Genomic DNA, 16,495 nt, shown 5'->3' with positions numbered 1-16,495 from the left:
TCTTTTTTTTTTTCTCCATGGTTTTGTTTTTTTGTGTTTTTACCTGCCTCACTTAAAAAAGACCCGTGACATCAGTCGAAGCCAGGCAGCGCTTCCTTCCTCCTTTGTTAACTATTTTTTTTTTTGTTCAGATGACCCACTTTTCTTCCTTAAACAGTGTTAATGTTAACACAAACACTGTTGTTTAAACATATAAAAGTCAATTACATTTTTTAAGCTGCTGAAAGGAATCACATTCATTCAACAGCTGTTTAGTTTTACTGTCAGGAGTTAGAATTCATATGTTCATTTTAAACAGTTACAAGTCAAATTCCTCATGGACCACAGTAATTAATCGTCAAGGCTTTTACAGTCCTGGCAGTTACATAATAATCAGGAACTGGTTGTGATTTCATTTCGAAATACTTCGTTACAAACTGGCACCACTGCCCCCTGTGAGAACATGTTTTGCGCCAGATGTTCTTACTACCGGTAAATCTACTCTCATCTTACATGCAGATCAAAGATGTGTGTGTGTGTGTGTGTGTGTGTGCGTGACAGAGAGAGAGAGAGAGAGAGAGAGAGAGAGAGACTGAATAGGCAGGCTTCTTGAATACCTGTGAGTGAGCACAGCCCCTGAGCGTAAATGAGGTCGCTTCCTGAACTGAGACTCGTTAAAAAAAAAAAAACAAAAAAAAAAACGAAAGTCAAAGAGGGAAACAAGTGCACATGGTGAATGTGACTGACGGAGAGCAGCGCAGAGACGTCTCAGGTAACAAATACGAGGGGGAAAAAATAGAATTCAACTACTAAACTAATTGTTACAATAGATAAATATGAAATGTAACCAATGATAGAGCAGAAATAAGATGCGATCGTCTTTTTTTCTCTGTTAAACCCTGGTGATAACGGGCTGTTGGTGTGTTTTGTGCTGTCTGTGCGCACAGCAGCATGAGCCAGTGGAAGCAGATTCAGCAGCTGGAGATCAGACTCCTCGAACATGTGGACTACCTGTATGATGATAATTTCCCCATGGACATCCGACAGGGTCTGGCCAGCTGGATCGAGTCTCAGGACTGGTGAGTCCCCCTTGTCTCTATGTCTTTGTGTGCGTGCGTGTGTGTGTGTGTGAGAGAGAAAGAGAGTTTCATGTTGTCCTGGTCATATTCATCTTAAATGGAACAGAGGAGCATGAAAAAATCTACAACAACTTCTTTGTTTCTTTTCTCTTCTTGTCACAGAAAAAGCCAGTGCTCTCTTTTTTTTCAGTTTAAAAGATCATGAATCTCAAATTACAGTGGAAAAATGTTCCAGAGCATTCAAGTGGAGCCAGATATTTCAGAGGCAGATATCTCAAAAATGGACAAAGTGAATAAAAGTGAAATTTAGTAAAAATTTAAAGTGATCCTTTAAATTCCATTTCAGTGTGGGGCTGCTGTACAGATGCCTATCGTCTGCTGTCTGGGTAGATGCTGCAGACACACGTAGTAGCCAAAGTAACACTTGGAGAACAAAAGCACACAGGTTACCATTTCACTTTTATTTAGACATTAGTTCCTGGATTAACATCAGGCTTTCATCCACACCAGTTGATATTTTTATGTTATCAATGGATCAGATGGCGCCGTATGATGTACCTGTAGAGACAAACCCACAGAGAATTATCACCCAACACTGGAGTTCCCCATACAGAGGATTTTATTATCATTTTGGTTGTACAGCCCACAGCTTTACTGTCACTGACTTTGATTCGTCTGAGTGTTGGTGATAGCAGCCAGAATGTGTGAGCATTTAGCAGCTAAAGAGCCACATACTTCCCGCAGATCAAATCAGGAGACTGAGTAATAGCCTGCCAGATGGACAGAAACAAGAGTCCAACACCCATAACAACTTTATATGTGATAGTCATGTGATAGTATATCAAATATTGTGGTTTTTTGTTTTTGTTTTTTTCCTCCACTGATAATTTCATGTGCATATTTGTTAGCAGCCACCTGTGCAAGTACACACATTTGCAGGTTTGGAGATGCCATCACTCCAAAATAAACTAGCACGCTCTCTGATAGGAGGACCCTGTGCTCGGCACTGCCCTTTTTCACGCTCCTTTGCTTGGTTTACTTAAAAATATTAGAGAGTAACCAAAAGGGAAGCTAAGCATGAGTGTTAGGTTGATTATTAATATCTCCCATGACCTCTGGGTAATGAAGTTTTTCTACAGTAGCCTTAAGCAGCCATTAGCGGTTGCTAGTATGCGTATTTGTACTTTTATTAATCTTCCTCTGGCATCCTCTTCTTCATTGGTTTTTACTTGGAAACACTCATCACTGTGTTTTCCAGGGACACAGCAGCTAACGACGAATCAATGGCGGCGGTGCTGTTCACCAACCTGCTGTCCCAGTTGGAGAGGGTGCGCTCACAGGAGCAGAACTTCTTACAAAGGCACAACATGAAAATAATACAACAACAGCTTCAGGTGAGTTGCCCCTCCTTCATCCCTTCATGTCCTTGCTATGTTGACACTCGCTACATTTTCAGAACTTTTCTGCTGTTTTGCAGCATATACCAAAATTTAAACCACCAAAAGCCCCCCCCCCCACAAAAAAAAGATAATATAAGATAAGATAACCATCCCACTTGGTAAATTTACATGTTACAGCAGCAAGAGACAAGTGTGACAAAAATAGAAAAAAAAAATATGACTTGTTTGTTTTTTTGTCTGACATGCTCATACTCAATAAATGACACAAACAACTTTCACTACCATGTGGGCTGTATTAGAGAGCAAAGAGTAAACAAAAGGAAGTGTGAAAGCAGCGGCAAAGGCAAGAGAGAATGATGTGACTGCACAATTGATCATTTTACTTACATGTTTTGGTTGACACACGTTAGCGCATAGCCAGTAGAAAGGAAGAACCTCGATCATGAAACAACTAGTGAGAGTTTGGTGAAACTGAAATCATGTATTTAGGTGAATAGGATTCAAATGTTCCTTTGAAAAATTGCTGTAGAAAGTTTGAGGTTACAAAATTGGAGGCAGAAAGAAAGATTTTGTGCTTGTTAGAGGAAGAGAAATTTGACCATAGACTGATCATGCTATCATCATTTGCAGCAGTCAGTTAAAGCCCTTTCTAGTAAGGAGAAGTTGTTTCGTGGTCTATGGTGGCCATATACTGGAGGTGACAGGGAAGTAAAATGAAAAAGTATTGACTGTACTTTCAGTTTGGAACTTCATTTGAATGTGTGACTTGGTTCTATTTTTGTGTTGTTTTCTCTGTTACCTGAGAGAGGCAGCTATTGTTTTCACTTCTGAGTGACTCAAATGTCAAATAAAGTGAGTAAGGCCAAGTACTTACTTTACCTTTCACTCAAAAGTCTATTCTTTTATAAAGTGTGCATTTATTGCATGAAAATTCTTGCAAGAAGTGTAATGATAATGTAGAGGCAGGAGAACACTTATTTTTTGCTTGTTCGCTGACTACAATTCTAAAGTAATTTTTTTTTGCATTTGAGCACACCTTTGCTCAGTTCTGAGGCGGTTAACTAAACAACAGACCATACTAATGTATTAAGGGAGGGGTATGTTAATGTTATTGTTTAGCTCATGAGAGCGTAGAGGCTGCTCCTAGAGCTGTAACAGGATGTTTGGTCGAAGTCAGCGCTCGTTCACATCACAAGCCTCAGCGCACATTTTATTCTGGAAAAGACATATACCTTTGCAGAACAAACCCCCACTAGGCTCATACCGCTGTTTCCTGTGTGTCGGAATGTGTGTGCATGTGTCAAAGTCAACACTTTGCAGAGGAAGTAGTTACTCCTGTGCGGCAGTCAAGAACGTTTGCGGTTTGTTGTTGTTGTCGTGCGCCAGAGTCGTTTCTGCTGTCCATTTGTACAGAAACAAGAGAGATTTAAAGCAGAGCCATGTTTGAATCACTCTTCCATTTGTTTGTCTCACCACACAGAGTCAAGCATTCAGTCATTCTTGGGAAACCCCCCCCCCCATTTGACCTTTATTGGTCTTCATCAGAAATTCAGGAAAATACCAAGAAATCTCTGAGGTGTGTATTCCGTTAACACCACCACAGTGAGAGATGAGCACCAAAGCTGTTTCCAGAATACATTTTTAGCTGAAAAGTGCAGGTCAACTAAAAAGAGAAGTGGGCTTGTGACTAGCAGCTTTATAAACAATAAACCAAACTAATCTTTTACTTGCCAGGGCCGAATGGTGTGCTTGTTACTGTAATGAAAATGAATGTGTAGGTGTGTGTTGATGCGTCCTCGATCATTCCGCATCATTGTGGCAATGATGCTGATGCATGACAGTTTAGTCACGGCTGGAGGCGAGACAAAAAGTTTCCTCTTCCCACAGCAGGATTTTTTTGCACTTTTCTAAGTGTGTTTCTTGTGAATGGGCTGATGATGGGCAAAGTAACGCCACACTCTTCATGTAAATCTCATGCTAAACATGAGAACCATGTGGTCGTGCAGAAGTAGCCACGGAGGCAGGGAGGAGGAGGGAGTGTGGCCGATGGAAAGTTTGTGGCTTCTCCGTATTTAGATGCACTGTAAGAATATAAAACATTGATTTTATTCATAAAACAAACCCTGTGCTATGAGCATATTCTGAGCTGCCATTGCCACATTTACCTTTGTACTGAAAGAACAATGTCCTCTTGATGCATGAAACAGGACTGATTTTACACATTAAGGTCAGTGATGCTATCAGGCTTATCATAGTGGGTTGGCCTAGTTGGTTGCATCATGGGAAATGAAGAGTCAAGTGTGTTTTGTAGTTTTGAGTCTTACGTGAGTCCCCCAGCTCTGTGGAAGTGCGTTAATAGATGTCAAACATTCTACTACTACTATTACAAAAATGTGGTCTGAAAACAATGAGCCTCAAACATTATCACTCTATACATGTTATTTTCAAAGAATCTTTCATATTTTATTGGCTATTAGGCTGATAATTGGCTATAATCATTAACAACTGTAATTTATTACAGTTATTACTGCAATAACTGTAATTTATTACAGTTGTTATTCAGTTATTATCATTAACAACTGTAATCTATTATCTATTATATATATAATTGTACCTAAACCCAAAATATAAAAGTCCATAGGAATACATTTTTATCTCCTGTGTTACAATATAATGTAATTCACCCCTGGAATGAACACTATAGCTTTAAAAATCAATCCTCAATCAATTCAAATAGCCACGAATCACTTGCGTATTGTTTTGTTTATGTAACCTGATCCATTATAAATGAGGATCACACCCTTTAAATGTTTTCCAAGATTCAAATAAACGTTATGGTTACAGGCTATAACGCCTTTGGAAAAAAAGCGGTTATGCTCCAAGTATCTGTACACACCTCTGACAACCTGCCTTCTATTTGCACTTTCATTATGACTGGAGAATGGTCCTTTTATATCTTGCCAGAGTCAAGCTGAACCTCATTCCTTTATCGATTCAATTCAGTGAAGCATTTCCAGTAAAAAAGTCTCTGAGAAGACCCATGATGTCAGTTCTCAATGAAAAACAAATTTCACATTTCTCATCAGGGTCTTTATGAGAAAGTGTTTTTTAATTCCTTCATTCATTTATTATTGTGCACGTGTGTGTTTGGCTCCACAGGTGAAATACTCTACCAACCCTGCTGTCATGGCAAGAGTTATCTCCACCTGCCTCAGGGAAGAGCGTCGTATCCTCTCCAGCGCTTGCACGCAGGAACAGGTTTGTCACACCGTCTCCCTCAGTGGGAAAGTCCCTCTAGTTCCTTAATAGCAACTGCTGCTGGTAAATCAGTGCTGCTACCAGGAAGACCGTGTGGTATTATTTACACCCCCACATTCCCAGTCACTTCACTGTATTCCCAAGAAATAGTGTGGAGTGTCAAAATATTTTGATCCTTGACACTTACGGTAATTGTTTAAGCGTGCCATAACCATAAACAACTTTTTTTCTCTTTTTTTAAATTGTGGCACTGTTCCAGAGAGGCTGCTGCGAATACACTGTAAAACAGAACCAACAATAACTGACAATAAATAAAGAGTAATTTTAGTTGCAAAACCAGAACAACTTTTATAGTGTCTAAAAGACATGTCTTCAGTGTTTGTTAATAAATACTAAAGGTTTTACAGCTACAAAAGATTTGTTTCCCCTTTAATTCTTTTTTCTTTTACCGTCTATATTCAAGATTTTTTATTAACAATGTATCACATGACCACTTATATATGAAAACAGTTACTTGTTGTAGAAATTTGGCACAAACATTCATTGTCCTCAGAGGATTAATTCTAATAAATGGTGATTGTTTGACTTTTAATCTAGCACAATCAACAGGTCAAATTTTCAATTTGTCCAATACTTTGGTTTGTGATCAAAATATGCCTTTAAAAGTAACAACATTCCCATCAACCTCAGCTGTACTCTGTGTTTAGTGCTAATTAGCAAATGTTAGCATTCTAATATGTTAAATTAAGATGATAGACATCATGAACGTCACCTGCCAAGCATCAGCAGGTTATCATTATCTAACAATGTTGTGTTTCGGTATTATTTTTAACTATTCTCTTGAAGCACCTTGTCATGTCAGTAAATGTGTTCTGCCGGTAGTTTGAGAAATTAAGAATTTCTCACACGTAAATTACGAAATTAAGAAGTTTTGTCAGCATACCGTAAAGCACTGGAAAAAAGGTTTACAGGTTTACATGATGTTTGATGTGTATGTTTCAAAAACACAATTAGTAAATTAATAGAGAATAAAAAGATGACTAAAGAGAACATTTCTCATCAGGGTCCACTGGAGAAATCATTGCAGAATTCTGTGGCCTTTGAGAGGCAGAAGAACATGGACAACAGAGTCGGTATCATCAGGGGCAGCGTGCAGGTAACTGAAACACTCAGGGATTTCAGGGAATAGCAAAAGAAAGATATTACAACATTTCTTCTTATTAAATGAATTTTTAAAAAAACTGTCTGACTGCTTATGTCTAGTTGATGGACCAGGCTGTGAAATACATTGAGGACATGCAGGACGACTTTGATTTTCGTTACAAGACCCTACAGTCTCGTGGTGAGTCCTGTTATAAGATGTAGACACCAAAAAAAGCCCCTTATTACCTGAATGCATGAAAGCATGTGCGTAAAAAGCTGCACTGCCTCCAACACTCAATAATGTGCTCAAAACTATGTATTTGTGGTTGTGTGTTTGGTTGTCAGAATCAGCAGATAGGAACTCTGACATGATGAAACAGGAAGTAACAAGACTACAGGAAATGCTTAACAGACTCGACTTTAAAAGGAAGGTATGCATTTGTATCATCATGCAAAATTCAAACATATAAGGGGCAAAGGAGTCTCACAAAATGTCTCCAAATATAAAAATGCATGTGGGCAAAGATGCCCACAGCTCTCGAATGTACGAATAAAGACTCATCGTGTTGTATAATTTACATTTCGCAAACCATCACAACTGTTCCTCATATGTCTGTTAGGAGATCCTGTCAAAGATGGATGTTGTGATTAAGGAGATTGATGACCTGATGACTTCTCAGCTCAACCCTGAGCTGCAGGACTGGAAGCGCAGGCAGCAGATCGCCGCCATCGGCGGTCCACTGCTCACTGGCCTGGACCAGCTGCAGAGCTGGTAATGAGCACAGTAATCTCAGATTAAACTTCATATGTAACTAACATACCCTCAAAGTTTTGCTCTAACTGTAAAGTCAGGCTACCCACAATACACAAGCAGTAGAGGCTCAGATATCTTGATGGATCCTTCATTTCCCATGATGCAACCACTTATTACTCACTGTCAGATAAATGCCCTTTCAGCCTCCTCACCTTCAGTTTGTTATGTGGGTTTTCTGTTATAAATCTGTAATTGCCAAGCCAAGATAGCCCTAATGACATCATCAGGGTTATTTTCTCAGCTCCTCCACACAGGAAACATTGCATTATTTTTACAGGTTGAGTAGAACTCCTCATAATGATTATACTGTCAAATCAGTGGATTTCCTTTTAATTTTTTATGAGCGACATCAGGTTCAGAACTGGACCTATAATCAACAAAGCGTGTAGGCTGACCTTGAATAGCTGCTTTTATCAAACCATTATTCCACAAATGACATGAACAAGAGCTCAGGATAGCAGCTAGATCTGAATAAACTGGCTCATCTGACAAGAAATCTCATTTTGTTTGAAGAGCTTTTCATAATTTGTTGTGGAAACATACTGTTCACTTAATTTCTAGAGTAGTTATACTCTTTCTGTACACGCTGGCCCTCTGCAATTTAACCAAAGATGTTCCTCTGGGAAGATGTACCACTCTCATCCATTTGTTGACATTTAGCTGCGCTCTGTACCACTTTTCACCTGGTTGCTTGTGTGTAACATCACAGCAGTAAATCACTGAAGTGGTCGCTGCTGATCTGTTCTTAGCTAGTGGTGTGGCTTTAGTGACAGCAATGCTGGTTAGTTCACCTCTTTGGTCCAGGTTGAAATATCTCAACAACTAATTTGTACAGACATTTGTGATCCCCAGAAGATAAACACTACTGATCTTCTGACTTTTACAGTGCTGCTGTTTTCTGGCTGTAAATTAAATCATCAGGTTCAAATTTTTACATTCTCATCAGCCTTAGCAGCACTATTTGTCTGCTGATTAGCATACATTTGCATTCTAACACAATACAACTAAAGTTGAGTTAATATATGCCTATAAGTATTACACATGCTAAATATCAGCATTGTCATCTGTGAGTATGTTAGCATGCTGACATCAGCTTGTAGCTCAGAGCAGTGCTATAAAGCAGCATGGATCTGCTAGCACGCTTGTGACCACAGCCAGTGTGATCCAAATACATCAACCTCACAAATGACCCCAACAAGTTTTTGGCTTGAAAGCTGGATCAAACTGCTCAGTTATTTTCAATGTGAATTCTGAGAGTGGGTCATATATGGCAAAACTTCACCTACTTTTGAAGTGTATCGAGAAGCGAAAAGCTAAAAACTCCAGTAGTGTAAAGTACAACTTCATTGTAAGACCAACCAGTTTCAACTTCGATATGAATTCTCACCCACACTGGCTAGGCCCAGATCAGTCTAACATGGTATATGAATGTCACGTATTTGAAATATGCATAAAATCTCTCTATCATCCTCCTCATCCTCCTCTCACCTGTCCCCTTGCAGGTTTACTCTGACAGCACAAAGTCTCTTCCAGATCAAGCGTCAGCTGGACAAACTGGGGGAGCTGGTTGTGAAGGTCACCTATGAGAGTGACCCGATCCCGCTGCAAAAACCTCAGATGGAGGAGCGAGTTAAATACCTTATCTATCACCTCATCAAGAGGTACACTGAGCACCACACAAAGCAAACAGGCAATGAAACACAACTGATAGTATGTGCATATACTTACTTTTTCAGTAATTAGGTGGTTTGAACACGCAATACTCTGTCCAGCAACTTTATTTAGCATTTTTGTGGAGTGTTTCCAGTTCAACATGTTTCTATTTCCAATAAGACAAACAGAAATCAAAATAACACCACCTGAGGGAAGTCAGCAACTCCTTACCGTTTGTCTGTGACTAACCATGATGGCTTTGTGGAAGGAAGTCTTCTGGCTTTACAGCTTGAAATTTGTGTAGCATCATGTATTTTTTCATCTCTGTAAACACTTAGATTGAACATAGATGGCTGAGCACACCAACATTACAAGTAACATGATTTCCTCCTTAGCATTGGCAACATATTGCACAGTACAAAAAGGTGCTAAATTCAGGACACGACCAACTGTGGCTTGAATGCCCTCTCACATGCATGCGTGAAATGAATGTGATGAAAACTGTGTAAATCATATGAGGTGCGGTTTGTTCTCAGCTCATTTGTTGTGGAGAAGCAGCCATGCATGCCCACACATCCACAGAAGCCCCTCATCATCAAGACTGGAGTTCAATTCACCACCAAAGTCAGGTATCATTACGTAACCTAATATGCTTCCTTGATTTTTTTTTTTCCTGCTATATTTGTCCATATTATTCTTGTTTATACCTCTGTCTTTAAGTAAAAAGCATGTGACATTTTCTAATGTTTTCATTTTTATCTGTTTATTTGTCATCACTTGGGAAAGAAAAAAAACTGTAATAATGTTGGTTGAGAACTCAGTTTTTTTCTCTTTCTGATTTCTCCCAGACTCCTGGTTAAACTCCCAGAAGTGGATTATCAGCTGAAAGTGAAAACAACATTTGACAAGTGAGATTTTGTTTAATTTTCTATCTGCAATGTAAAAGTCATACCCTGCAGATGAATTTGTCTGCAGCACTAATCTTTTTATATTTGTGTGTTTGTGTCTCTAGGGACCTCCCCCCCGGCAGAGTGTGAGTACAGGACGTACTTCTGATGCTTAATTTTAGCACAGATAGAAGCAGTGTAGCACTATGGTAGTGGGTTTGAGGAACCATAGCCAACAGTATACTACACCAGATTACAGACATGCATTTACATATATTGCCATACTGCAGCCAGTACTTCACCACATCAAGAAATTGGTTAATTCCAAACAGCTTAACAAGTCAACCATTAAAAACTAAAATAGATAAACTCCAGCTCCAGCAATTTAAAAGCATCCATATTTATTGAATGACAAATGTCTACATTTTGGTTTCTTAAAGTATTTTACAGTAATTGAATATTTACATGGCTTCCCCCTCTCCTGCTTTACCTTCTTTTTCTCCTCAGAAGTCGTCAGTTTTTCATCCTGACCAACAACACTAAAGTTATGGATATTGAGGACTACTCCAATGGCTGCCTCTCGGTGGAGTTCAGACACCTGGTAAGACAACCTGTTCGCTGTCTGATTATATTCATTCTTATGTGTCATTTATTATTGAAAAGAAAAGCACATAACCAATCCTTCATTGCATGCCGAGAGAGAGGGAAAAGCAGTAAAGCAGATTTCTCCCCAACTTAATGAAAAAGTCATTGTATTAGTTCTTTGAGTTCATACTTAAGTTTTCTCAGTAGCTATCATAGAGTATCTGTAGACTAAATCCAGTTTCCACATATATTTGGATATAGTTTAAAATATTCATCATTAGTCATTAGTCATCAGTGATTTGTTGATTTTCTTTATTAGTTTTTGTTTTTCTTCTGTTGATTTTAAGCCAACTGACATTGAGTTTGTATCTTGCAGCAGTTGAAAGAGAAGAAATATATCAATGGCACAAAGGGAAATGAGGTAAGAAATGTAGATGAGCTCACCACTGATGTACCAACAAAGCGCTCTCTTTACACTTATGCTGAAAACCTATGCTACGTTCAGCTTAATTGTATTTGTGGATTATTTTCATACATTAATAAAAATAAGTTAAAACAATGGTAATGGCAAACTATGTCATCACAATCAATCATTTTAAAATTGCTGTACCCAATGAGCTTCATAATTTGAATGTCCATGATGCAGTGTTGAGTTTTGTGTTTGTGTGTTTTGCAGGGTCTGCTCTCTGTGACAGAGGAACTTCACTCTCTCAGTTTTGAGGCTTGCTTCACGGTGCAGGGCCTCACCATCGACCTGGAGGTTAGAAGTAGCGTAGATTTTGTTTGACGTTCGGCTGTCTTTTGTAGCGGCCAGCAAATTGCTTATTGTGTATGTGAATTTTTTTTTCCATCAGACGTGTTCTCTGCCACTGGTGGTCATTTCCAACGTGAGCCAGCTGCCTGGAGGCTGGGCCTCCGTCATGTGGTATAACCTTCTGACGGATGAGCCAAGGGTGAGCCAACACACTCAAACACAAAAAGTGTTTTTTTCTTTTAAAAAATGGAAAGTGCTGCAGAAGCAGTTGCCTGGCGGTTGCCAGTTTAATCGCTCATGCGCACCCAGCTAAAATTAAAGCAGGCTAATACGGCAATTTTAGAGGGGTGGTGATTGAACTTTATGGTCACTTTTGATGCTGTAGTTAATGATACAGTTGAACAGTGCTGCATTATATTAAGAACTGTTTCTCCTTCTTCCTATTCATTGCCAGAACTTGTCATTCTTTGGAAACCCACCTCGGGCCAGCTGGAGCCAGCTCTCTGAGGTCCTTAGCTGGCAGTTCTCCACCTTTGCCGGTCGGGGCCTCAACAAGGAGCAGCTCACCATGTTGGGAGAAAAGCTTCTTGGTATGTTTACTCAACACGATGCCTGTAGATTTTGCAATAACTGTAAAAAAAAATAAAATAAAATACACATATGAGGTGGCATTAACCTACTCATCTTCCCATAAAAATTACACTTGTCGCTCAGTACCCTCCTTAAAGGCAATTCAACAGGACCCATAGCTGCTGACTAGAACTGTCAAGCTACCTTGGGTATAGTTATGTTTTATGGTATATACACTGTGTCTTTCTATAGGCCAGCATGCCTCCTGTAGTGACTATCAAGTGTCCTGGTCTAAGTTCTCTAAGGTAAGTGCTACATTACATTACCTCATTCCAGTACCATGTGGTATCATGTGCCAAATAGTGGTTGATTAGACTGCATTTTCTGTGCCCCATGCTGCTACATTACATATAGAATGTGATATTTAAACACCAAAAAAATGTAATTTGAATCTCTTTGCATGCGTTGTACATTCTTCAAGGAGAATATTCCAGGAAAGCCCTTCAGTTTCTGGATGTGGCTAGACTCCATCCTGGAACTCATCAAGAAACACTTGCTGCCAGTTTGGAATGAGAAGTAAGAATGTCTCACCTCATCTCACCCTCCACACCCCTTCAACTGTCTCAGTAAATATACTATCCTCAGTGTTGTTTTGAATGTATCTGTTTTCACTTTTCTAAAGAGCATAAATGTAGGAAGTGTCCCACTAACTGCCAGTGTGAGACTCTCTAAAACTTAAAGGAACATTTTCTGTAAATCCTTCTAGACTTTTATTTACTCTCTTACTGACGGCTAGATGAGAATATTGACACCACTCTCATGTCTGTGCTAATCTAGAGCAGCAGCCAGTAGCTGGTTATGTCTCCAAACTAGTGGCTTGTAACATAAAATGTAGCATACCAAACACTTAACACTCATTTTCTGTCAAACTGCTCCATCTATGGGAAAAACATTGCAGCAGCATTTCAGACCCACAGAAGTAGCCATGTTGACGTAACCATCCAAAGGCAGACAGCAATAAATAATCAGAAACTAATATGCTCCAGTTTCAATTTTGCAAGTCTGCAAAAAAGGAAAAAGCACATAAAACACATGCACACAAGCAGTTATAATTCTTACAATTCTTACCCCTTTATTTTTTGTTTCCCAGCTACATCATGGGTTTTGTCAGTAAAGAGACGGAGCGCACTCTGCTGAAGGACAGAGAGCCGGGCACCTTCCTCTTACGCTTCAGTGAGAGCCACCTTGGAGGAATCACTTTTACCTGGGTGGAGCATAGCGACAATGGTGAGGTGTCTTTCAAATACACCATCTCTACCAATTGTGTCATTAAAATACTAAACTCCCGATTTTTGATTTATTGTATTTTAGTCACTTAAATAATCATCCTTTATGGAGATCATAGATAGGTCATCAGAAAGTAGTTTGACATAGTTTCCTGGTTAAACATTCCAGGTGGGCTTTATTATTAGATCTGATGCTGTGCTTTGCTAATAGTGACTTTCCACAACAGGAGATGTGAAATTCAACTCTGTGGAGCCCTACACTAAAAACCGGCTTAGTGCTCTCCCATTTGCCGACATCATACGAGACTACAAAGTGATCTCAGATGGGGTTGTCCCGGAGAACCCGCTCAAGTTCCTCTACCCCGACATCCCCAAAGACGAGGCCTTCGGTCGGCTTTACAATAGTCAACCCAGCAAAGGCAAGAGTGCCAAACCACTTCTTCATTTAGAGTTAATGTTTTTTCAGATCATGTTTTGAAATTATTGTTGACCAGATTGTGGGCTGCATCATTAATCTCTTTTATATCTTTTGTTAAATTTTCAGTCCATCCATACATACCATCTACCCTGATCCCCATCTCAGAATTGCGGTGAGTTTATTACTGCTACATAAGGCCCTTACTCTGCTCACTTTGTGTTAAAGTAAGTTTATCATAATTTCACCATGATGTTTAATTTTTAAATCAAAGTTGGGGAATAATAATGATATAATGAATAATGTTGATTTTGGCACATCACTTATACAGCATAACATACAGCGTAAAGACTTATATGAATTTCCACCGGTGGGAAGCAGTCCCTTCACTTGTAATATCTCCCTTTCCCTTGTGTCCCAGCCCTAATTCAAGCGCCACGCCACCTTCTTGCCAGTCTCCTGAGCCCCCAATGACTCCTGGGGAGTTTGACATGCTCAGTGAGCAGCTATGCTTCGACATTGACACGGTAAGTTTGCACGCTTTATCATTTGGTGGACTATACCAGTTCTGTTTTTAAGGATAATGTTGGCAATATTCTTAGAGATATTATTCTTAAATAAATCCCATGAAAAGACCAGGGCATGTATTCACAAAGCATTTTGTCTTACCACTGAGAGTCACACTAAAAGTTTTCTTCTAAATTTTATACACAAAGTTCCTGAGACCAACTTTTACCAAGGATAAGTGAGTTAGAAATAAAACTTTATGCTATTGCTTTGATAACAATTTTCATGGAGGAGCTTTCTTGCAATAACCACAGGGATTGGCTGATGAGAGACTGGTCTGTGCTGGTAAAAACGCATGTACAACATCCGGCAGTAATAAACAGAAAACAGTAAGAAATAAACAAATACAGGCCTTTTCCAAAATGCATCTGTGTGATGACATTTGTGTAGACCTGGGAGAATTTTATTTTACAATATGTATATAGTTAGCTCCCCTCTTACATTCAATTCAAAGTAGCAGCAAGTGGCTTTGTGATCTACTTACCCATTATTTTTCAGGAATTTCTCCTAAATCAACACTTTTAGCCTTAAGATGCTTTGTGATTACAGGCCCAGAATAAACAATGGACTGATCCTGCCAACAAATATTGTTTATATATCCAAAGCCTGGTAGATATTATCCCTCTGTGCCATAGAACTCTACTGTTGTCCAAAAACTGTTAAAAACACATCAGTGAGCAACACTGTTTTACCATGAACACACTCTTAGTTTATTTTGACTTTTGAGTCCCTTATAACTGTCTTACTGCTGTAAATATTCATCAGTACACTAAATGTGTATTAATCCACAGCTGAAAATAGTCCTCAACAAAATGCGCTATTTCCTCCTGTCTTAGTGATACTGAACAAAAACCACACTCCCAGATGTTTTAGAGAATTACTTAAAAAATAAAGAATTAAAAAATTCTTAATCCAATGTAAATCTTTAAAAGCAAATAAGTTTTGGTCTTTTCATGTACTGACAATAAGAAATGTAGAATAACTTCAGTCTTGTCCACAAACTCAGCTGAAAACTCAGCTATTTTTGTTTTGTAGAGGACCTCTCCATATTATCTGCCACTTATATTCTCATTTTACTTTACAGATGAGTTCTCCATATTCGGAGTAAAACAAGATGAAGTGTGCTGAAACGTTCTTTGAATCCTTCCTCACAAAGTTTTCCCATTGATCTGATGCCAGTCTCCAACCAATGTCTACATCTTGATTATGATGAAACAGCCTGCTGAGTTTTAAGGTTTTTGTGGTAAAACTGGATTCATTACTTTAGCTGTTGTTAGCTGCTTTTAACATTCCTAACTTCTTAAAAGAAATTTTGATGTGGTTCTGTAGATCTATGACAACTTCATTTTGACTTAATTATATTTTAACTGTTGAATGAGTTTCTATGAAGTCTATATTGTATATAAAACAATTTAAACATGTGCAGTGTACCATATTGACATTAGCTTGCTATTTTATTTCTGCATCACTGGCACTACTGTCTCTTTTTGTAACTGTTAGTCGCAACAGTTGAAGTTGAATGTTTGTTACAATGTTTTGACTCGACCTGCGTTGCATACATACACACTCATTCACATATTCATTGATGGTTAGTTCACCTGCCACCTATCGACCATGAGGAGGCATGACACGGTCTACTGATAACTTTGCAATTTGCAGAGCTTTTATTTTTGGAAGCAGCCGGAAGTAAAAAAAAATGCCTACAACGCACTACTTCTTGCTTGATACAAATTTTGTCGAGAATCACATGATTACCGGAGAATGAGGTGGGACGATGATTAAACAATGGTTGGCGCAATCACCCAGAATGATGAAACATTTTTTTTCCCTGCAAATAACGATCAAGCATTCTTGCTTGTGTGACAGTTGTCAAAAATAAATAAATTAATTACAGGTTCACTCACATCCAGTATCATAAGATTTTGATATTAATTCAGTGTTCATTCTGTCTTATGTTTGAAACATGTTGGACACCATTTACAACTGACTATTAGTCCAAATGGGGTTATTAATTATTCTGTTAATGTTTGAACCACTTATCACAATAAGAATATTGCATAAAGCCCTTTCATACCTTTAACAGACGATGCTTTGCATGCAAATCC

The 16,495-nt window shown here is 38.8% G+C and overlaps 1 protein-coding gene across 4 annotated transcripts; it reads left to right on the top strand.

Annotated features, from left to right (window-relative positions):
• The first annotated feature begins 517 nt into the window (after positions 1-517).
• Positions 518-16,295, top strand: LOC108897211 (signal transducer and activator of transcription 4). Of its 4 annotated transcripts, none has more exons than XR_007813832.1 (24): positions 518-751; positions 927-1,058; positions 2,317-2,452; positions 5,618-5,716; positions 6,780-6,872; positions 6,980-7,058; positions 7,205-7,290; positions 7,480-7,631; positions 9,176-9,334; positions 9,863-9,955; positions 10,175-10,234; positions 10,339-10,359; positions 10,721-10,814; positions 11,175-11,219; positions 11,475-11,558; positions 11,653-11,751; positions 12,007-12,142; positions 12,375-12,427; positions 12,604-12,698; positions 13,273-13,409; positions 13,636-13,827; positions 13,953-14,050; positions 14,245-14,350; positions 15,475-15,493. XR_007813832.1 is itself a non-coding variant. In XM_051072734.1 (24 exons), the coding sequence occupies exons 2-24, from the start codon at positions 931-933 to the stop codon at positions 15,496-15,498; spliced, it is 2,214 nt and encodes a 737-aa protein (XP_050928691.1). In that variant the 5' UTR covers positions 527-751; positions 927-930; the 3' UTR covers positions 15,499-16,295. The 4 variants fall into 4 exon arrangements, 3 of the variants coding, with proteins under 3 accessions (XP_050928691.1, XP_018552222.1, XP_018552221.1); XM_051072734.1 differs by having other exon boundaries at positions 527-751; positions 10,724-10,814; positions 13,953-13,998; positions 15,475-16,295; XM_018696706.2 differs by having other exon boundaries at positions 527-751; positions 13,953-13,998; positions 15,475-16,295.
• Positions 16,296-16,495: the final 200 nt, after the last annotated feature.

The sequence above is a fragment of the Lates calcarifer genome, linkage group LG1 (genome assembly GCF_001640805.2).
Source record: "Lates calcarifer isolate ASB-BC8 linkage group LG1, TLL_Latcal_v3, whole genome shotgun sequence".
NCBI classification, from domain to species: domain Eukaryota; kingdom Metazoa; phylum Chordata; class Actinopteri; family Centropomidae; genus Lates; species Lates calcarifer.
This window is presented reverse-complemented; position numbering and strand designations above follow the sequence as displayed.

What these genes read in the sequence shown, in the direction of transcription:
- LOC108897211 (XM_018696706.2), top strand. Translation starts at nt 931, where the DNA reads ATGAGCCAGTGGAAGCAGATTCAGCAGCTGGAGATCAGACTCCTCGAA. An exon ending in TGGATCGAGTCTCAGGACTG is followed by an intron (nt 1,059 to 2,316) that starts GTGAGTCCCCCT and finishes TGTGTTTTCCAG; the next exon opens with GGACACAGCAGCTAACGACG. An exon ending in GACCTCCCCCCCGGCAGAGT is followed by an intron (nt 10,360 to 10,720) that starts GTGAGTACAGGA and finishes TTTTCTCCTCAG; the next exon opens with AAGTCGTCAGTTTTTCATCC.